Source organism: Chlorocebus sabaeus, chromosome 8 (genome assembly GCF_047675955.1).
Source record: "Chlorocebus sabaeus isolate Y175 chromosome 8, mChlSab1.0.hap1, whole genome shotgun sequence".
NCBI classification, from domain to species: domain Eukaryota; kingdom Metazoa; phylum Chordata; class Mammalia; order Primates; family Cercopithecidae; genus Chlorocebus; species Chlorocebus sabaeus.
The window spans coordinates 138,240,870-138,264,414 of record NC_132911.1 but is presented as its reverse complement, the minus strand read 5'-3'; the positions used below and the strand labels follow the sequence as shown (position 1 = coordinate 138,264,414).

At 43.7% G+C, this 23,545-nt stretch overlaps 1 protein-coding gene across 3 annotated transcripts in view; it reads left to right on the top strand.

Moving 5' to 3' along the window:
- The window catches only part of ZFAT (zinc finger and AT-hook domain containing), a 233,530-nt gene that overhangs the window by 186,364 nt on the left and 23,621 nt on the right, over positions 1-23,545 (top strand). For 2 of the 3 annotated variants that reach the window (XM_008001600.3, XM_008001598.3), the window contains 3 exons: positions 3,585-3,703; positions 12,196-12,322; positions 15,085-15,215. In XM_008001600.3, the coding sequence (XP_007999791.3) occupies positions 3,585-3,703; positions 12,196-12,322; positions 15,085-15,215 (377 nt within the window). The remainder of the gene's footprint in view (positions 1-3,584; positions 3,704-12,195; positions 12,323-15,084; positions 15,216-23,545) is intronic. The other variant, XM_038000102.2, reaches the window with a different exon arrangement.

The window sequence follows — 23,545 nt, the reverse complement described above, 5'->3', positions numbered from 1 at the left end:
CCCAGTTGTGACAACCAAAAGTTCCTCCATACATTGCCTGTCTGGGAGGAAGATTGCCCATAGTTTAGAACCACTGGACTAAGTAATGAAGAGAGACAGGGAAGCAATTACTTCATATTATTTTTCTAGTTTAGATTTATAATCTTAATTTCAGTAATTATTTTGAATAGGGCAGTTACTCTCCCATGGAATAAAATTTGAAAGATGGAGGAGACGTGAATGCTCTCCTCCACCACTTGCATCCCAGCCTGTTGTCCACCCCAGGCATCACTAACGGCACCTCTTTCTGGTGAGTTCTTGGAAGTGGAGACTCCACAGAATCGTGGCTGTGAAGGAAAGGGGAAGATAGGGTAGCACCGAGGCAGGCCCCCAGATAACACCAAACACACTTACTTGGTGAGTGGACAGATGTGTACAGAGGGGAGGTGCAGAAGTCCAAGGAGAGCAGGGGGATGGTTGGAGATGGAGCTAGAGAAAGAAGAGGATTTGCCAAGACCCAGAGTCAGTGATGCAAGACAGAGTGATTGAGGAGAAGCTAGATGCCGGGTGCTACGGCTTGAACAGCGAATAAGTGGATGATGCCCCTAAAGTCCCCGCTCTAGGAAGGTGCCACTTTAGAAGGGAGGAAGGACAATGAAGACGTGTAGGAAAGATAATAATACAATGTCACACTGACAATTTGATGGCAGTAGGGAAATCCTACTGATGGCTCTGTGTGTTTGGTGGGGCTGCTTTTGCTAGGAGTCCCAGGAGGGCCTTTCTGAAGAGGTGGTGCTTAAAGAGGAGGAGAAGGTCAAATGGAGATCTTGGGGAAGAGTTTGTGAACCAGGAGGCACAGCAGGTGTCCCAGGAAGGGAATGAACTTGGTCAGTGCAAAAGAAGAGAAGGGAGAGAATGAGGAAGAGAGGGAGGGAGGTGGGACTCGCAAGCCACAGGGAGGAGTCAGGATTTTATTGTAGGTGAGACAGAAGACCATTGGAAGGGTTTGTACCTCTAAGGCTATAATCTAGTCTGTGTTTTCAAAAGACCATGTTGTGTGCTGGGTGGGAAGCGGACCAGCAGTGGAGGACAGACAATAGCAGCTGAGAGAGCACTTAGGAGTTGGTTGCTCCCATCTGTGCAGAAGCCTGCAGTGGCCAGGCCAGGAGGTGTGGGAGGCACTGGGATGCACAGTCCTGTCTACCTGTGGGGAGGCATCCCAGGCTGGAGTTCGGGACAGGAGTCTGGGCTGGAGCTACAAATAGGAAAGTCATTAGTTTGTGGATAATATATGCCCTGGGTAGGAGGAAGAGCCTGAAGAATGTCTGGATACCCAGCCTAGGGGACACGGGACAGAGTAGGAGGGTGCAGCCACCCAGCCATGGGACAGGGAAAACAGAAAGGTGTGGAGGCTGGGAGAAACAGAGTGTCCAGTGGAGTGGTACTTGCACCCATGCAGGGTTTCAAAACTTGAGGGGCTTTTAAAAAACTTCAGGATGATGGAGGAATCTTAAACTGCTTGTTGTAGAAAGGGGCATTGAGTCTAACAGGGCTGAGGATCAGTGCTCTAGAAGGAGGAGAAAGGGGTCTTGGAAGGCAGAGGGGAACTCTCACCCACAACTGGCATCAGGCCAGGCATAGGCAGGTGCAGAGGGACAGAAATGTATAGTACAAGAAGGTCTGGAAAGTTCTTACCTGATATTCTCATTATGAAGCAGGAAACAAGAACTGAGGATGAGATTGAAAGAAGAAGTCGACAATAATGTAGGGGACTTAATGAGATGGATGGAGAATTGCAGTTCTTTTTCTGGATAATTGAACAGAGTTGACTAGGGAAGTACTTGAGGCTGGAAGTGTGGCCATAAGAATACATATGGCTTTGTGATTTGCCTCAGCATCCCAGGATCAGAGCAGGGAGGCCTGGGGCTTGGATCAATGCCGGACTGTGGATTTGCCAGGCAGGTTTGAGAGAAAGAGAAGTGGCTGAGGACTTGGAGGGCTTTGCCAATAAAAGTTGTAAGTTTTGGGCTCCAGAGTGTGCTCTGGAGAGGGGAGCAGAGTTAGGGATAGGTTGAGAGAAAATGGGAGGGGATGCAAACTGAAGCTCCTCCCAAAATCGAAGAATAACGATAGTGAAAGTAAGAGAGGGCCAGAGGGCCGATAGTCGTCAGAGTGGGATGCTTGGATTTAGCCCCGTGGGTGGTGCTGAATAATCATATGCATGACTGAATGAAACTCCACAGATTGTGAAATGGTAGGGAAGGTTCTTGGCCTTAAAGTCAACGGATATTGCAGTATCTAAGTGGAGAGGGCCAGGTGCCAAATTGTCTGATGGGTCTGGCACTGTGGGTAGCAGGGACAGGATGGGGAAATGCCCCTATTCTACCGTGGAGGTGGCATTGCTGCTCCGCCCGGGCTTGGCATCCTCCTTACCTGGGGCTCAAGAGCATGAGCAGCCTCCACCTGAGAGGCCTTAGAGGAGAGTGTGGTCAAAGAAAGAGAGGGAAGCAGCGCACTCTCTGACAAGGTGCATGTTGGGGATTTTGTTGGCCAGGAGGTCTGAGATTCCGGGATGCTGCAGAAGCACTGGCATAGAGAAGAGACCATGCGGACCATAGAGAAGACGTGGCAGAGAAGGATGGGAGGCCAGAGTTTGCGACTAGGGAATGACTGCTGGAATCGGGTAGCCCACAGTTCCAGGCAGCTGTGGTGTTGGGGATGTTGGTGAGAGGGCTCATTCCCCTGGCCCAGCTCAGGGTGGTGGCCGGTGGTGCCAGCAGTCAGCCTAGCTCAGGCCAGTAGACTAGAGGCCTGGCATCAGCACTACTCTTAGTCTCCCGAGGCTGGAATTTGCTTCTGAAGGCACAATCTGTTCAAAGAGACTTTTGTCTAGGCTGCAATTTAGTTGCTGCTTCAAATATAATTGTAGAAAGATACTCTTTTGTGTGAGTCTCCAGTTTTTGGAGTTTTTTTTAAACCTTGAGTTGTACATTCTCTTAATTAAAGCATCTAAACACTTCCTGGACCATGTGTAAAATTTAATCAGTTCAATAAATAATGACATTTCAGGATGTGACCAGCTTTTAAATGTGTTCTTTACTGGGAAATTCGCATGGGAATTGATGCCAGTGACTTAGCTTCTGACGTGAAGGAGACTGAGAATCTGGCTCCTGGTCTTAGTGTTTTGGGACAAAAGAGATTAAGAAAAGCAGACACTCCCTTTCCATTGTTCTTGTTTTCTAGATTATTTGTTATTTACAAGTGAAAAAAAATGAAAGAATGATTTAGGCCACTTACTCACTGGCCAAGGGAATTATGTTAGTTATCTTAGTTCTCTCTGGCATTTAAACTGTTGGGCACATATTGGGCTGTCTACAAAAGCTTATTCAACAAATAAAAAAAGTACATTAAGTTTTAAAATCTCTGCCTTGAAAAACATACACTGTTGCTATTGTGTTCCAATACTAAGGTAAGCTTGAATTGAATATAAGTGCTGGAGACAAAATAATACTTACTAGATTTGAGGCATTTGAATAGAAGGAGGAACTGTTGCATTTTTATGTATTACAAACACATTTTTTTTTAACCTCTGTCTGTGCTTTCAGGTGGTTTGAAGTGTCCCGTTTGCAGCTTTGTGTATGGCACCAAATGGGAGTTCAATAGGCACTTGAAGAACAAACATGGCTTGAAGGTGGTGGAAATTGATGGAGACCCCAAGTGGGAGGTAATTTTTTTAAGTGTAGTATTAATCTTGACATTTCTAAACACAGATGACAAGCCAGGCCAGCCCAAATACTGGGCACGGACAGTCATTCCTCAGAACATTAGATTTTCTGGTTGGGAAACTTCTGAAACATTTTCAAATTATGTCTCGTGTCTGAGGGGTATAACTGGGTAAAATCTGGGCCAAGCCTGTGAATTCTTGTTCTGGGTTGAATTTAGACTCTTTTGTGAAAGTTTGTATTAACCTCGACACTTTTACTTATGTTATTCACAAATCCGGAGTTTCAGATGTTGCATCTGAAAGAGTGGAAGGCAAGGATTCTATTGTATTGCCATCCTCACTGAGAGAATTGGAAAAGGCTCCATTTCCGGATTCTAGGCGCTGCTCTCCTTCTGTGGAGATCTCATGCTCCCAGCTGCTTTTTTGGTTTTGTTTTGTTTTTTTTCCTTAGGCGTTGGAACCATTCACCTGCTGAAAACACACCTTCATTATAAGAGCCAATAACGATCTCTCTTTTCAGATACTAGGTATCACCACCATGGACTAATTGCAGATACCTAAGGCAGGGCTTCTCAGACTCAGCATGCTGTCGACATTTTGATCTGGACAATGCTTTGTTGTGGAAGGCTGTCCTGTGCCCTGCAGGCTGTTTAGCTGCATTTCTGGCCTCTTCCCACTAGTTAATAGTAGCTTCATCCCCCCAACCCCATCCCCTGTTGAGATACTGAAAAATGTCTCCAGACATTGCCAATGTTCAGCATTTCCTGGGGGTAAAAATCACCCTCACTTTATCTAAGGACTTTACAGAGCATCCAATGGTTAGGAGAAGGTTTTTTAAATAGAATCCACAACATATGAAAAAAATAATACATCATGATATTGTGGGGATTATTCTGGAATGCAAGGGACAAGTAATCTCATGGAAAGGTAACATTAACATCCATTATAGTATGAAACAGTCACCTTCATAGATGCAGAAAAGGCATTTAACAAAATTCAGTGTTCACTGATGAAAAAGAGTAAATAAAATTTGATGGATACATCCTTAAGATGAAAAAAAATAAATGTGTATCACCCATACACCAGCATCTTACTTCATTGGGAAACACTAGAGTGCTTCCACTGAAGTCAGAAGCAGACAAGAGTGCCCAGTGGCTCTGCTGTTCTTTAACAGCATGTGGAGGCATCAGTCAGTGTGGCTAGACCAGGCAAAGCATATGGAGACCTAGAACTGGAAGGAAAGAAATAAAAGTATCTCTCTATGCATATAAGATGATGATATTTTCAGAAAATCCAAAAGAATGAATGAAAAGCTAATACAAACAAAAAGGAGATTAAAAGATCAACATACAACAGTTAGTTGTAGATACATGTACACCTGCACATATGAATGTGTATACACATATGTGTAAATATAAGAATATGTATATGATAATATATGCACACATACATACATACATAAAATCAGTTACAATGGAAATAAAACCCCCATTTGATACAGGAAACAAAACCAAGATAAATCTAGGCATAAACCTTATAAAAATGCCCAAAGTGTAAATATGGGAAACTATAAAACACTCTTGAAAGAGACATAAACCTAGAATTGAGCAAATTTATAGGAATACTCAATATCATAAAGATGTTAATTCCCCTGAAGGTAATTTATACAATAATTTATCAATGTAATATGATCTGTTACATATTACATGTAATCTAAATACCATTAGATTATTTTTCTGGAGCTAATCAAGTTGATTTCTAAAGTTCATTTGAAAGAATAAGTAGAATTAGCTAGGGAAACCCTTGAGAATAACAACCATGAGAAGAGAATCCTACCAAATATTAAAACATATTATGAAATCTCTCTAACTAAGACAGTGTGCATGAATAGATGGTCTAATGGAATAGAACAGAAAATTTAGAATAGACTCAATGACATGGAAATTTAGTATATGATAAAGATGGTGTCTCAAGTTGGTAAGAGAAAGGTGGGCTTTTTGATAAGTGACATAGGATAACTAAATAGCTATCTGAAAAAAGATAAAATTGAATCTGTTTATTATAACATATAAAGTTATATGAGACAAATTTTAAAAAGATCAGATATTTAAATGTAGAAACAATAATATTTTACAAATACTAGAAGAAAACATAAGTGAATTCATCTATAAACTGAGAGTGTAGAGACCTTTTGTAACTATAATTCAAAATCCAGACTCAATAAGGAAAAAGGCTTTTAAAAAATTGCATAGAAAAACTTTAAAAGTCTTATGAAAAAGAGCTCATAAGTAAAAAGATAAATGATAAAAATATTTTTTGTCACATAGAAAAAATTAATATCTTTATCAAAGGCCTATAAAAAATAGTAATGAGAAAGATCAACCCATTAGAAAAATGGACAAGAGATAAGAAAGGTTCAGGGAAAAGGAAATATAAATAACCTTGAATAACTGAGAACATGATCAGCCTCACATGTAAGGAAACAAATTTTCATTAAAATTAGCCCGAGATGGAATTTCTCACCTACTAGCTTGACAGAGATCCAAAAGTTTGACATTATCTCTGCTGGAAAGGCTGTGGGGAAATCTGCTCTCATACGTTGCTGCTGGGAATGTAAAATGGCCCAACCCGATGAAGGGAATAGCAATATGTAACAAAATTACATATGCATTTATTTATCCATTAACTCAATAATCCCACTGTTCGGAAACCATCCCAAAGTTTCACTGGGACACTATGTGTCCATACTGACATAAATAAATGATTGAATAAGTAAATGTGGGAGAAGGAACTATGTATTTCCCCCCCCAAAATAATGATTAATAAATGTAGAAGGAATGAGGGAAATAGAAAATTACTATTAGAATACCACAGGAACAATCCTAGCAGGTGAGATCCATTAATGAGTGCTAGGTTAGTAGGCAAAAGTTTAAGGAGAAATGAGATACATAAACTCTGGATATCTCCTTCAAAATATTTATTAATTACAAAAGGCAGAAATAGAAGCTTTACAGTGGAGGCACCACCTTCACAAGCAATAGAGGTTGGCGTCATCAGTAGTGAGGCACGCTGACATCAGTAATGAAGCATGCTGTTATGATGTGATCAGCTGAGAAGACACTTCATCTCATGGTATTCTTAACTAAAATCTTCGACCTCAGTCTAATTATCAGAAACCATCAGACAAATCCAAATGATGTGCGTGGTCAAATACTTCATCTGTACTCCTCAGAAGTGTCAGGGTCATGAAAGATAAGGAAAGTGAGAACTTTCATAACCAGGAGGAGACAATGGAAGCATGATGGCTAAATGTGCTGTGGGATGCATGATTAGATCCTGGAACAGAGAAAGGACATTAATGAGAAAACCGGAGGAATCTGGAGAAAGCCTGTTGTTTAACTAGTAATAGCGTCCCAAATGTTAATTTCTTGTTTTGATCATTGCGCCATGATTACGAAAGATGTCAAGCTTAGGGGAGGCTGGGTAAAGGGTCTCCAGGAACTCTGTTGCAGCTCTTTACATCTTTGGAACTCTTGTGTAAGTCTAAAATTATTTCAAGTAAAGTAGTTACAAAAAATAAGAAATGGGGTCGTTATATGTAGGGAAAGGAGGCAGAGAGCAAGATGGAAGGGATGGGGAGAAGCTAAATTTCTCAAAATACCCTGCTGTGTAGCTTTGACTCTGATTTTATAAAATATTGTAAAAGTATTTTATATAATAATAAAAACAAAATTTAACTTAAAAAGCAAGTCTTAAACATTGTGAGTAAAATGAAATAAATGATTCTAACTGTATATCAAATTGGTGACCTAACTACATGGAGAGGAACAATTTCAAGAGATTTCAAAATGGTTGTTTGATGGGGATGTAACCTAAGGGCAAAACAGACTGCACAAACTGCAGTTTTCAAGTATTCTGTTGTTGGTAGTAGGGATGATCTTGTGATTCTGAGGCTGTTACTAGTGTTTAATAATGACAGTGAAACACATAAAATATGTTTAATTCTGTAAGTTTATAATGATATTTGGAAAAAACAACTTAGTCATTTTTGTAGAATGTTAGAGAATCAACTCTTTATTTTTGAAAATCGGTAAATTAAGACCAAGAATCAAGTAACTGTTCTATCTTTATTTTTTAATTTTTTTGAGAGATAGGGTCTAGCTACCCAGGTTGGCATGCCTTGGAGCCTCCCTTCATAGCTCACTGCAACCTCGAACTCCTGGGCTCAAAAAATTTTCTTACCTCAGGAGACAGTAGATAGTCCTTTCTACTATCTTCCAAGTAGATAGGACTATAGGCAAGCACCACTATGCCTGGCTAATTTTTTGAAAAAAGTTTTAAATAGGGACAGGATTTCTCTTTGTTGCCTAGGCTGGTCTCAAACTCCTGGCCTCAAGTGATCTGCCCACCCTGACTTCCCAAAATACTGGGAATACAAGCATGAGCGACCATACCCAGCCCTCTTCTACCTTTAAAAACAAAACAAAACAGAACAAAACAAAACCCTGTGTAAACATAACCAAACATTTGATGAGGGGAAATTTTTTCTTTTGAAATATTTCAACTAACCCATGAAAAATAAGAATATTACCATGTTGCAGCCTTCTAGTGGTGTCATGGGTTTAACAATGATCATCAGTTACTGCTGACCTTACATAAAAGAGACCACCATCCAAAGCATGTCTCCTGAAAGAACTGCCCAATATCACCCATGCAGCATTCTTGACAAAAAGGGAACCTGAATCTACTTAAACATTTGTATTTATATCCAATGACCAATTTACAGAAAACACCATGGATGGAGGAACTTTGGTCAATTCCATGGTGATACAATCAGCAAAACTTAGATTGCTGACAGCTCTGTAAGGCAAAACCCCTGCTGTCTTCAACAAATAACTACAAGGGGAGAAAAGCGAGAAATGGAGGAAGAGCATATGGGTTTTAAGTCTTATGAGACACATTAATCAGTTCTAGTGTGTGAACCTCATTTAGATTTGATTTGAACAAACCTAAAAAATGAGGTAATTGGGGAAATTTAAACATTGTCTAGACCTTTGATGATATTAAGGATTTATTGTAAAGTTTTTTGAGTGCGACAGGAGCGTTGTAGTTCTTTTTTGGATGAGTTTTATTTTTTAGAGATACAGTGTGAAATATTTATAGGGGAAATAATTATTTCAGGATTTGCTTCAGAATAATCCCAGAGCAGGGCATGGAGTATGTGGGAACATAGTCCAAGAAAGTCTGGCCATGATTCACCCTACAGAATGGGAGAAAATTTTTGCCATCTATCCATCTGACAAAAGGCTAATATCCAGAATCTACAAGGAACTTAAACAAATTTACAAGAAAAAAACAACCCCATCAAAAAGTAGGCAAAGGATATGAACACATACTTCTCAAAAGAAGACATTTATGTGACTAACAAACATATGAGAAAAAGCTCATCATCAGTGGTCATTAGAGAAAAGCAAATCAAAACCACAGTGAGATACCATCTCACGCCAGTTAGCATGGTGATCATTAAAACGTCAGGAAACAACAGATGGTGGAGAGCATGTGGAGAAATAGGAATGCTTTTACACTGTTGATGGGAGTGTAAATTAGTTTACTCATTGTGGAAGACAGTGTGGTGATTCCTCAAGGGTCCAGAACCAGAAATTCCATTTGACCCAGCAATCCCATTACTGAGCATATACCCAAAGGATTATAAATAATTGTACGTAAAGACACATGCACACACGTATGTTTATGGCAGCACTATTCACAATAGCAAAGACTTGGAACCAATCCAAATGCCCATCAATGATAGACTGGATAAAGAAAATGTGGTATGCATGCACCATGGAATACTATGCAGCCATAAAAAAGGATGAGTTCATATCCTTTGCAGGGACATGGATGAAGCTGAAAACCATCATTCTCAGCAAATTAACACAGGAACAGAAAACCAAACACCACATGTTCTCACTCATAAATGGGAGTTGAACAATGGGAACACATGGACACAGGGAGGGGAACATCACACACCAGGGCCTGTTGGGGGTAGGGGGCTAGGGGAGGGACAGCATTAGGAGAAATACTTAATGTAGATGATGAGTTGATGGGTGCAGCAAACCACCATGGCACACGTATATCTATGTAACAAACCTGCATGTTCTGCACATGTACCCCAGAACTTAAAAAAGGAAAGACTTGCCATGATTGATAATTGCTGAGATTGGTTAGTGGATGCATGGAGGTTTATTAGACCTGTCTCTCTGCTTTTGTGTGTTTAAATTTTTTTTTTTTTAATAAAAATTCTTTTAAAAAGAGTTTTGGAGTCTGACAGACTTAACTTTGAATCCTCTGTCACCTGTAAACTACTTGCCCTTGAGCCATTGTTTAACCCTCATGGCTTAGTGTTCTCGTCTGTACAGTAGGCTAATAATCCCTGAGAGCTCAGAAGCACTGAGAGAAACCATGTGTAAAATTCTGAGGCCTGAATGAGCCCCCTGGAGGCCCTCAGAAAATGGCAGCTGCTATGATTATTGCAGATGTTGATGATGATCACTGTTACATCTTTATCTATGCAAAAACAATTAATCACCTAGTGTTTCAAGTATTAATACATACTGGAAGAATTTACTCTTCATTAACAAAATAGACACTTGAATGTCAATTACCGATGTAAAACTCAATCCATCTTGTCAGTAGGTGCTTTTATAAATGCATGCAGTGATGCCCTATCTCCACTGAAGGCCTCGCTTCCAGCAGATGCTAGCATCTTATGCAGAGCCATGAACACAACAGAAATGGTTGACATAAAGCCAGGTAGTTGACTCCATACTCATCTCCATGAGATGGTGAGCAGCCAGGAAGCTGCCATGCAGGGGTCACCAGTGGAGTAACAAGCCTCCTCTTCCAGCAATGTGCATGTCACCTGGCTCCCAGGAATGCCTTGCAACAAGTACCACCCTTCCTGGCAGCAATTATGACATGCTTTCCCCAGAATGAGGAGAAACCTTTCAGGCTGCATTCCTGTCCTTTCATAGGCTCAGGCATTGCCTGGATCTACTGACGGCTAATCTGTTGCCTCATGGTACTGAGAACAAAATATTCTTTTTGTTCACTTATGCATTCATTGAATATTTTTGGGGTGTCTACCGTATGTCAGGATGGAAACACCTAAATGGACTTGGCCGGTTGGCTGTGAAGAAATATTATATGCTATTCTGAACCTCTGTGTCATTTACTGATATGTGCTTATAGAGCATAACTTGACTCCTGTACATTTTGTCTGAAGTCCTTCTTTTTGTTCTTCTTGATTGGTGACATTCATGCATCCATCCTTATAGTTTTGTTTGCACTTTCCATCCCTTCCAGAAAGAGATAATTATTAACATCTAGTTCTATAAAAATTCCGTTCCACCTCTTCTCTCTTTGAGGCACGAGGTACCTGTGAATGCCACTTTAACTCCTCCTACCCTCACAAGTCCTGGTTTTGTGCAAATATATTTCTTGTAGTCAGTTTTGTTTCTTACACCTTCATGTACGAATAAGAATGGCGTGGCTGGGCGTGGTGGCTCACACTTTGGGAGGCTAAGGCGAGTGGATCACAAGGTCAGGAGATGGAGACCATCCTGGCCAACATGGTGAAACCCTGTCTCTACAAAAATACAAAAATTAGCTGGGTGTGGTGGTGCATGCCTGTAATCCCAGCTACTCGGGAGGCTGAGGCAGGAGAATCGCTTGAACTCAGGAGGTGGAGCTTGCAGTGAGCCGAGATCACGCCACTGCACTCCAGTCTGGGTGACAGAGCGAGACTCCATCCCAAAAAAAAAAAAAAAAAAACCAATGGCACAAATAGCTAAGATTTGCTGAACTCTTACTCTGCCAGGACCTGCGCTCTCCATGTGCTGTGTAATCACTGGTTCTCTCCCTTCCACCATCAGCTGCCCTGTGGCTGTGCCCCTTCCTCTGCATAATCACCCGCCCTACCCCTTCCACTGTCAGCTGCCCGGTGGCTGTGCCCCTTCCTCTGTATAATCACCCGCCCTACCCCTTCCACCCTCAGCTGCCCCGTGGCTATGCCCCTTCGTCTGTTGGCCACATGGCACCCAATCCCCAGGGTAAGGCACAGATCAGAGGTAGTGTTGGTAGCAGCAGGAGGAGACAGAGGAGCCGTTAGAAAAGCGTATACAAGAATATCTGAGCTGGTCAAATCTCTAATTGTGAACAGCATACATAAACTCCGTTTCCCACCACAAAAATGTACAGCAGGGGCTTTTTACCAAAGCTGGTTTTTAAAGGTCTTGATCCTCACAGAGAAATTTTCTCTTTGGGAAGTATATTTATGGGAGCAACTGGTTCCTCAGGGGTGCCAGGTAAACGAGATGTTGCAATGTATTGCTTTCTTATATGTATTTGTTCTATCTTAATACATATTCTTGGAACTTCTGGGCAACAGTCGATCTTTTAGGAGATGACTTAGATATTATGTTTTTATTTAGACAGCAACAGAAGCTCCTGAGGAGCCCTCCACCCAGTATCTCCACATCACAGAGGCCGAAGAAGATGCTCAAGGGACACAGGCAGCAGTGGCCGCGCTCCAGGACCTGAGATACACCTCTGAGAGTGGTGAGGACACCTGCTCTTCCTTTGCCATCACAGAACGGTCTTTCCTAGACATGCTGAATGAATGCATTTGCAGATGAATGATGTCCATCAGGTGATCTACTTCCGAATTGCTGACCCAGCGTTCAGACTGCAGAAGCAGCCCCGTTGCCAGGCACCAGAGATCTCTGCCTCCAGAAATGCTCTAGAAGAAAGCCAAAGCAGAGGGGAGGCCTTAGAACAAGACTGCAAGATTCCCCCGCATGTTATCACATTTAATTCTCAGAACAGCCTTGTGAGGGGAGGAGATCTGATTATTCTCACTTTACGGATGCGGAAGGTTGCTTTTCATTGTTAATGGTTGGCTAATAGTTAATGGTTGTTAGTGGTTGGCTGAAGGTCACCCACTTTAGGATGTTGGAGCTCATCCTGGAATCTGGGTCTCCTAACTTCTTGTCATGGCATCGTCCCATTCCGTGATTCCTCAGGGACGTCTCCTCCAGGGCCTACAGGGGCCAGGCAGGCAGTGGCAGGAGGTGGTGTGGGCTCAGTGGGTGGTAGAGAGTGGCAGAGACTCTGGCGTGTGGGAGTTCACTTTGCAGACCTGCAAGGCCAGGTCACTCATTCTCCAAGTCCTTCCCAAAAGGCGCAGTCAGGATTTGTATATGAAATGTCATGATTTTCAAATGTTAGATCAGTTCTAAAAAAAAAAAAAAAACAAGCCACTGTACCAGCCTAGTGGCAGTTGGGGCATTATGCTTAGAAAACAGTTTTTCTTGATGCTGTTTTTAAAAGATGAACAAAACACAAGCTGATGATTCATACCACAGCCCTGTACAAGGGCAGAGGTCAAGCAGGTTGGGTTAAAGAGGAAGCATTAGGTAAAATGCAATGGTGATAGGAAATAGGAGTTAGGAAGACACCATTTTTCCCCAGTTCTTAAACCCCCAAACTCCAGATTGTAAGGAAGCTGCACAGAAAACTCCTGTGGGCCAGTTGGTTTAGGGAAGATTAATTGGCAGGGCTGTGTTCACTGCCTGCTGAGCTGCAGGGAATTCGGGAGGCAGCGCCTCCACTCTGCAGACGGGAGAGTCGAGGCCCAGGCTGTTAAACATGGCTCTCCGCACTGAGGTCCTGTCAGAACTTCAGTTTCCTTCAGGACTTGAGTTTCCTTCCATGATCCAGTGACATCAGTGATTGCTTAGGACCTGCAAGATGCAGCCCATCTGTCTTCATCCCCTATGAGCACACACACAGCACATATGCACACACACACCCCCCAACACACACACAGGCTGATGCTCAGACTCATTCACTCTCTCACATCTTCTAAGGCCCTCCGATGTCTCTTCATAGCTCTTAACTTTGCAGCTGAAAAGGCCAGGTTCAGCTTCTCTGGCTCCTGCCTGGCCGTGTCACTGTCTCTTGCCACCCCACCCCTGGGCTGTGCTGCCCTCAGCCAGATCTGCAGCTCTCAGAAGGTACACACACTCCAGTGCTCCCTGGGGTATGGCCTGGTTTCTTCTCCCTCACAGCCTTTTTCTGCCAAACTCATCCTCGTCTGCAGTACTCAGACTGCAGGTCACCTCCTGAGAACACCCCCCTTTTCTGCACTGTTTCCTAATTGCACTCCTGACATGGGACCTGCCAGGTTCTGTAAGGATTTGCTTACAGTCTGGCTTAGGAGCCTCTGTGCCCTGGGAGGAGTTGGGGCTGGGGGGGAAGGGGGAAGTGGTAGGACTTTGTCTTTATTCTTACCAGGAGCAATAGTTCCTAGGGTTTGATAAATGGTCATTGAGGGAGTCTATGGATGCGGAATTAGAACCTCGCCTCAGTAAGTTGCACAGGTAAATGTTTTTGTCCTTGCATGTTCAGAGTGGTTGGCTGCAAGGCACATTTGCACCACTTCCCTTAAGGGACATGTGTTTGGGGAGTACCAGGCGATGCATTGTGAATATAAGCTGGCCACTGCCTCAGTCACCGGCTTGTCCTACCTTCTGCATGAGACACGTTGAGTTCCCCTTCTCTGATCTCTTATTGATTGACTCACATTGGAACACGGCCCACAAAAAGCTGCCCATGAGGATGAAAATGTTGGCAGAGACTGCAAAATATTATGCTAAGGTGGAGATCAAGCAGTCATTTCTCTTTTCGTAAATTAATGATCAGGGTCAGGGTATGCTCAGGACGGTTGCAGATGGCCTGGCAGATGGTGGGAGCAGGCAGGGATACTAAATAGCTGCCCTGATGATGCAGAATCCCGTCTTTAGAGATGGTTAAAATAGAACCCCCAGCTTCAGTTGGTTTGGAGTTCTAAAGCCCACTGGTTGAATAATTGAGACATCCTTGGATGTTTTGCCCATAACTTGTGGAATTTCTTGGCACACACTTTCATTGAGTCTGCAGCTGAACGGGCTGGCTGGCACTCCTCAGGAGTTCAGCTTCGAGGGCAGCCACGTGTCCGCATGTTAGGACTCAGAGCACATGGGTTCGAGTTCTGGCTTTGTGGTGTAACTGACTCAGTGACCCAAATGAGGATCCTACAAAATGCAAATAACATCTCAATGTCCCATCGTCACAGGGTTGCTTAGGGTTTTGAGATGTTCCTATAGAAAATGCTTTGTAAGCTATAAAGCACCATACAGATTATTTCTGTTGTCAAAATGAGCGATTACAGAGAGCCCATGCATCCTCTGGAGAAGGCATCACCCGAGGGAACAGACGGGCTGGTTTTGCATTCCATGTCCTTCAGCAACAGTGGCTCCTCTTTGCTTCTTCCTCTTAAGGCGACCGACTGGACCCCACAGCCGTGAACATCCTGCAGCAGATCATTGAGCTGGGCGCTGAGACCCACGACGCCACTGCCCTTGCCTCGGTGGTTGCCATGGCACCAGGGACGGTGACTGTGGTTAAACAGGTAGGGACCCTCCTGTGAGTATTCATCCCTGTGTGTCTCACAGTCAGGTTCTCTCCTCTTCCCTGTGTTTCTAAGTCTTTAACTTACCTGAGGTAGAACTTGGAATGAAATTGGTCAGCCTCACACCTTTTCTTTTCTACCTCTGATCTCATGGGAGTGCTTCTTCAATAGCTCTATATGTGGGAGGTGTTTGGGGGAGAGGTATAGTATATTTAAAAAAAAATTCTGGAAACTCTCCATTCATTTTCTTTCAAAGATTCCCAGAGTGAGAATGAACATGATGTGGACCATTGAGACACATCTCTGGTGAAAACAGCTCTCAGTGCCTAAGTCCCCATCAGTAAATTGAGCTAGTAGGACGCATGGGGGTAGCCAGAGAAGCCAGGAGGATTTCCCAGTCGACTGCCCTTCCTAAATAGTAAACACCTGATCAGATCAACACAGGATACTGCTCTGGTAGGAAGAGATGGTCAGTTTTGGAATAAAGGTTACTCCACTTAATTAATCCTTTATCTGCTTGGCTCATTTCCTTTTCTGTCCTCAGTGGAGACTTTACCATCTGTTAAAATGCAATGTGTTTGATAATTAGGTCATCCTTTTTATCTGTTTATACCTATCTGTCTATCTGCTACCTGTTGTTTCATTTTACAAAAGATTTTAACTGGCTTACACAAATACTTTAAAAACAGAAAACCAAAATAGTAAATGCATCAAAACCAGGGAAATTTGTAATCTGAAATCAAAGTTCAAGTTCACAGAGAAAGTAGAAATGCAAACCATGGAGTTTCTCACATTTAGCCACTCCTGTATTGACTCATTTGGTATTTATTGAGTGCCTACTGTTGTCAGGCAGAGTTCTAGTTGCTGGGGTCTTGGAGAGAACCAGTGTCTGCCATCATGGTGGTTACTTTCCAGTGGGGAAAAAGATAAAGCACAAATAAACCAGTATGACATAAAGGATGTCAGATGGTGAACAAGTGCCAGGAGAAAAGTAAAGCAAGAGAAGCAGGAGAGGAGTGGGATCCAGGAGCGTGGGTTGGGATGATTTTGTAAAGGGTTGTTGGGGAAGATCTCTGACGTGAGGAGAGACCTGGAAGAGGTATGCATTACTAGAGTTGTCTGAAATTGATTAAATTTGTTACCGAATTGTATAACAGAAAACAAAAAGGAGGCGTTAAACAGTTAATTCAGGAAGGGTGTTAGCTTTTCCTGTCACTAACAAGATATTTCTTAATGAGGCACTGACATAGGGACACCTGAGTGATGTGTCCCTGGTGGCCTGATGAGCCAGGAGGGGACATCCCAGTGCTGTCTCCACAACTGTCCCCTGAGTGTGCCCAGGGCACAATGCAAAGCATGAAATTCAGGCCAAGTAATTCTCTGGGGGAATTAGTAAGTACATTCGGTTTCAGCTCTTGAGTTTCTTGACCTACGGACAAGACTTAGCATATCTAGATGAATGTTTGGATTGCATGTCCTAAAATCCCTCCTCCACAGTGTGGTTTCTCTCAGGAGTCGAGCTGGAGAGTCAGCAGCGGGATGCTTCAGTCTGTAGCAATCTAGTGTCTGCATTGGCTGAGAAAAGATTCATATCCTTCCAGGCTAAGTACCTTTTTAGCTTTTCTTGGTGTTTACTAGGTTGCCGTCTTCAGATTGTCTTATGAATCTCTTCCGAAACTCCTCATTTGCATCTTGACATGTGGAGTCCCCACCTGGACCTGGTGCTTTAGGAGGGTCTCTCTGGGATGGTATCAGGAGGAATTTGAATGTCTCATACACGTGAAATCCTTTTGAGAGTGCAGGAAGGCGCCTCTGATTGTGACTTGTGTCTTCTTTCTAAGAACTAGATTGATTTGCTGCTGCTGGGAGACATGGTTTATTGAGCCTCGCAGGCAATGCAGTGATACGTGAGGTCACAGGGTTTGGGTTACAGCTTAGATATGCTTCGAGGCATTAGACTGACAGCACAACAAGGGATGAGGCAGATAAGCATCCAGAACCACCAGTGTCAACAAGCTAAATGTGTTTGCAGGAGGAGAAAACAGTGCCGCCCTTCCGAGGATCTTCTTTCTTGTTGCAAACACAGCAAAGAGTGCTGTTGAACACAGTCGTGGGGAACTGCATTTGGAAATGTTCCCCAAGAAGGTGTATGTCCTGGCCATTATCTTGTCTGCCTGGCCCTGCACCTTGCTCAAGGCAGCTCTTGAGAAATGACAGAGAGGAGAGTGGGTGGACAGACTAATGGGTGAGTAGACGCTAAGCACCACTCCTATAGCAAAGGAAATGAAGTGTTTCAGGCTCTCCCAGGTGAAAGGATGCCCTCTGAGTTCCATTGTCCTATAGTTTAAATTGAAATATAGCTGTATTTATTAGAAAAATTGGTTTCAACCTTTTTCTTTTAATTAAACTCTGGTTTAGGGTTTTTTAGTCAAGAAATTATGCCTGCTTGATAACTGTGCTGAAGCACTGACATGTGAACCCTGGTGCACCCGTTGGAAAGAGGAAAGCTTTTCCTCCTGTGGGAGGCACCTTGATATCGGGGGCTTTCTCTTGCTCCAATCCAAGACATCACACATAGTAGTTGCTTAATATGTGTTATGAAATAGAATTGATGATGTTGGAGGTTTTGATTCTTCAGCTGTATCCTATAAATCAGTATTGCTGGAGAGAAAAAAGCAAGAATTCCTCATCATAAAGTATGTGATGTATATTGCAGAATAATGTTTCAAATTACTATGGGATAGCATGTTTTGAGATCTTTTTATATCTCTTTTATATACATCTTCCACAAGACCAAAAACAAAACAAATTCTACATTGTACATAGTTGCTTCTGGAGGGTTAAACATTTCAAAATTTATTTCTCATATAAACAAATAGATATATACTCTATTTATAATTTTCGTGATTCATTAATGTTAACTGAAAAAATCTTATATATCAAAATTCATCAATAATCACTGAAAGTGATTAATCCCAAGTCTTTTGGAGTTTTTAGCTTCTGGGATGAAAGTAATGGCAGGCCTGGTGTGGGGCTGGCAGTGTTGGAGAGAAGAGAGCTGGGAAAAAAACTGTTTGCTTCTTGCTCTTTGAAGAGACAAGGAAAAGATTTTGCCCATAATTGAGGCCATTTAAATTCTCTGTTGGATGCAGAAATGTGTCTTCAATGACTTCTCGTCACTTTCTCTCTTTTCTTGAGTGTCATCATTAAAAATAGATTCACGGGGCCTGAGCATCTCCAAACGCTCAGAAAGAATCACGCTTGCGTGCTGCACTTCCAGCCCGGCAGAAGGGCCCACGTGAGAACCTGAGTGCCACTAAGTGTGTGTTTGTTAAACCTAACAGTTTTCATTAAATAAGGTGATTCCTTTTGTTATTGTCGTTAATTCTTGCGTTAAGGTTTTACGAGGAGGAAATTTGTATTCAATAAATAGAACTGCCTAAGAAGGTAGATGGAAGAAAGCTAGCTGCACAGGAAATGCTATCATGAGCATCTCTGAGTCAAAATTAGTTATTTAAAGGAAAAGAAAAACCGAAGAAAATAACAGCAACAGTCATCACCAGTGGCTCATGGCTTAAATCACTCGTGGATGTTCTTATGGATTGGATTTTATTTTAGACTCAAAGGGGTGGCGTGCCCCTCCACACCTGTGGGTATATCTTGCCAGATGGGACAAGAGACTGAGAAAAGAATTAAGACACAGAGACAAAGTATAGAGAAACAACAGTGGGCCCAGGAGCCCAGCACTCAGTATACCAAGGGCTGCACCGGCACCGGTCTGAGTTCCCTCAGTTTTTATTGATTATTATTTTCACTGTCTCAGCAAGAGGAATGCAGTAGGAGAGCAGGGTGATAATAAGGTCAGCAAAAACATGTGAGCAAAAGAATCTATGTCATAATTAAGTTCAAGGGGAGGTACTATGCCTGGATGCGCACGTAGGCTAGATTTATGCTTTTCTCCGCCCAAACATCTCAGTGGAGTAAAGAATAACAAAGCAGCATTGCTGCCAACGTGTCTCGCCTCCCGCCATAGGGCGGTTTTTCTCCTATCTCAGAATTGAACAAATGTACAATAGAGTTTTATACCGAGACCTTCAGTTCCCAGGGGCAGGCAGGAGACAGAGGCCTTCCTCTTTTACTAATCCACCTCAGCACAGACGCTTTACGGGTGTCGGGCTGGGGGACGGTGGGATCTTTCCCATCCCACGAGGACGTATTTTGGACTATCACATGGGGAGAAACCGTGGACAATACCCAGCTTTCCAAGGCAGAGGTCCCTGCGGCTCTCCGCAGTGCATTGTGCCCCTGGTTTATTGAGACTAGAGAATGGCGATGACTTTTACCAAGCATACTGCTTGTGAACATTTTGTTAACAAGGCACATCCTGCACAGCCCTAGGTCCCTTAAACCTTGATTCCATACAACACATGTTTTTGTGAGCTCAAAGTTGGGGCAAAGTGGCTGGGGCAAAGTTACAAATTAATAGCATCTCAGCAAAGCAATTGTTCAAGGTACAGGTCAAAGTGGAATTTCTTATGTCTTCCCTTTCTACATAGCCACAGTAACAGTCTGATCTCTCTCTCTTTTCCTTACACAAAGTAACAGTGTATTTATGATTGACAGGCACTCATTTAGTAGGCATTTGCTGAGCAACTGCCATGTGTTCACTCTCTGGTTGTGTTGATTTCCTATCGCCACTGCCACAAATTACCACAGATTTATGGTTTGAAACAACACAAACTTATACTTCTTACAGTTCTGGAGGTCAGAAGTCTGTAGTGGTTCCTGTGCTAAAATCAAGGTGTCGAGAGAGCTAGTGTTTCTGGGAAAGATTCCTTTCTTGCCTGTTTTGGCATCTAGAGGCCACCTGCACTCCTTGACCCAAGGCTCCCTTCCTCCATCCCCAGAACCAGCAACGGCAGGCTGAGTTCTCACATCCACTCACTCTGACCTCTGCTTCCAGGGGCAAATTGCCAGCCTTCCTACTCCCTTTTTTAAGGGCCCTTCTGATGACATTGGACCCACCCAAATAATCCAGGACTATCCATCTGGGATGGCTTCTCCATCACCAGATCCTTAATGGGATCACATCTGCACATTCTTCTTTACTATGTAAGGCCACATATTCACAGGCCTCAAAGATGAGGATGTGGACATCTTTGGTTGAGGGTCATGGGCATTACTGTGCCCACCAATCGGCTACAGAATTAAGATCGTTCCCACTCTTAAGAGGCAAATGGTCTAACAAGGGAAATGACTTATTTTGTCATACAACAAATACTCCTTGAGCTGCTTTTACCAGCCAGGCACTGTTCTCAACACTTGGGGTAGTTCAGTGAACCAATCAGACGGATGATATGGCTGAGAAGCTTACGTTTTAATTGGGGTAGATAGCCAATTCACACACATGTAATAAGGAAATTATAATAGTACGTTAGCGGCAAAAAGTGCAGTGGAAAAAAGAACAAGCAGAACTGGCTGAGAGTTATGGAAAATGCAGCCTGAAACAGGCAGTCCCAATCGAGAGTGATGAATGCTTCAGGGAGGTGGCCCAGGGACCCAGGAGTGCTATGGGGAGCACCAGGGGCCCATGGACCTGGGTCTGGGGTAGGGGCAGGTGCTGAGCAGGGAGGCTTTGTGAGTGTAGGATGGGAGCAGGGGCTTGTGGCTGGTGCCAGCTGAGTGACTGGAGGCAGAGGTAGGGGTGGTGGAAGAGGCCCTGCATAGAGTAATGACTTGCCTGGTTGTAACATGGGACAGGGATTCCAAGCCTCAGAATTATCTCAGCCTGGTGTCTCCCTTCGCCTACTGGGAATCCAAACAGTTTGTGGCCTTATGGCATATCCTAGGGCATAATGTCCTTTTGCCATGGGCTTCCTGACCTATGTTCCCCTCTTGAAGTCATACTGGCATTTTTAACAAGTGACAATTTATTGGTTTTTGCAAATAGTGAACCTGCACTGAGCATTCCTGCCCTTTGATATTTAGCAGAACAATCGGTGCCTGTCTAAGACTGTCACTGACATTTGTCTTGGCCTGTGGGTCCTGGGTCCACCAAGCCAGCTACTGCACCGTGCCCTTTCTTCTTTCCCTGGGGGTGTTTTAAGTAATAAGTACACCATATGATGACACTGCATCTTGTTTTTAAGAAGGTGAGGGTGATTGAACAGTTTGTCTTTGTGATAATCTTCGGTCTTTCTGAGTTTTGTGGGTTTTTTAAATTTTGTATATTGTTTTTACTGCTGAGGGTTTACCCTAAACAGCAGACTGGGGGTGCTGGGGTGTTGTGGGGTATCAGCCTCTGAGGATGGGGGAGGGAGTTGGGCTCCCAGTGAAGTGGTATGAGTCATTCGTTCATTGTAGAAGTTACTTTTCAGTCCATGTACATGTATGAATGGACAGGACATTCCCCTGTGTATAAGAGCTCACCTGATGCGGTCTCGTCCAAGTGAGGCTGTCCAGCAGCATGCACTTTGCCAAGCCTGCTTCTCTGTGACTTGGTCACCATTCCTGCTTTACTGAGACCTGATAAGAAATACATTGTGTTTGTCAGAGTTGCTCAGAGAAACAGAACTCACAGGGGTGTGTGTATGTGTTTGTGTGCGTGTGCATGTGCGTGTGTGTGTGTGTGTAAAAGAAGGAGTTGGCTGATGTGACTGTGGAAGCTGACAAATCCCAATGTCTGCTGTCAGCAGGCTGGGGTCCCAGGAGAGCCAATGATGTGACTCCAGTTTGAAAGCCTGCAGGCTTGGGATGCAGGAAGGGCCAGTGTTTCAGCTTGAGATCAAAGGCAGGAAAAACCAGTGTCCCAGCTTGAAGGCTATTGGGAGGAAGAATTCCCTCCTTTTCAAAAGGGGAGGGTCAACTTTTTTATTCTATTTAGGCCATCAGCTGATTGGATGGGCCCCACCCACACTAGTGAGGGCCATTTGCTTTATTCAGTCTGCCAGTTTAAATGTTAATCTTATCCCAGAACACCATCACAGCCTTACCTAGAATAATGTATGACCAAATATCTGGGCACCCATGGTCCAGTCAAGTTGACACATAAAATGAACTGTTACACATGTACAAATGTGTTTCAGGGTGTGAGTGTCTCTTTGTCAGTGAAAGGGTGTTGTGTGATTCAAGGGTGAAATTCTCAGTTTCACAGAGACAATTTTGGTGGACAGATTTCATGGTGATTTAGTAGCTTCCAGAAAACACATCCATTGGCAGATCCATATTTCTATCACAGTTGAGATTTTGATTCAGGGTTCAGGAATCAGCTCCATCCTGCGTGTCTTTGAGAGAGTCACAGCTGAGGACTGTGCCAGCACGGTGCACTGACCCCCAGGAGTCCTCCATGGAGCGCCAGCACTCCACTCAATCCTCCTGGCCATGAGCAAGCAGACCATTGTTGCCACTGCCTGCGTGGGAGTTGATGTCCAGTAGGAACTAGTGTTAGCAGCACGCTACGTGGCAGGCCCGTGTCTCTGTCCACATGGGGCATTTCCCCTGCAGCCCAGGAGTTGGCTGCCCCTGGCTTATGAGCCTGGAGTGGGGATGGGGCATCACACACACTGTCTGCCAGTTTTAGTGCCTCCTGGGGTTGCCCCTCTCTTCTGTTGGTTGTTTTCCCTGCAATGTGCTGGATGCTTCCACACTGTGTGGTGGGGCCTCAGTGGGAAGGAGCAATTTGGACTGCCTCAGACCCATGGACACCCGCCTCTTCCCCATGCAGGCCCTTAGCCGGGCACAGCACAGAATTATTCTGCCTTAATCTTGTTCAAAATCCCAAGTGCTCCTCCGACATGCTTTAACCACCGATCACAATGAAAGAAACAGAAAACCAAGCAGGAACCCCAGCTTTGCCCAAATCACCCCACCTTCTTCTCCCAACTGCTTCTCCACAACCTTTGCCACCTTCAGCCTTCAGGTGGGTCCCTGTGATGGTTGGCAGTGTTGGGAGAAGAGCAGGCAGAGCTCCCACCCTGGGCTCAGCATACAGTGTGAAGTCTGAGAGGGAGCTTAAGTAGCAGTTCTTGCTGGAAGACATATGTTGGTTGCCACCCAGCGTTGGAATTGCTATTTGTTATTTGCAGTTCATTATTTTTTGCAAGAAAAGGCACTCTACTTCAGTGGAGACCACATACATCAGTTGCCTGTTTGCAAGGAAGTGCATGTCCAGTCTGTCATGTTTTAATTTAAGGCCCTGAGTAATGTGGTCCCCTGACCCCTTTCTCACTGCCCATCTGGACAAGGGCTCCTGGTGGGGAGAAGCCACTCTGCGGAAGGGACTTCTCGTGTGCAGCCTCTGGCTTGAGAGAAGCCTGGTGCCCTGTGGGCCA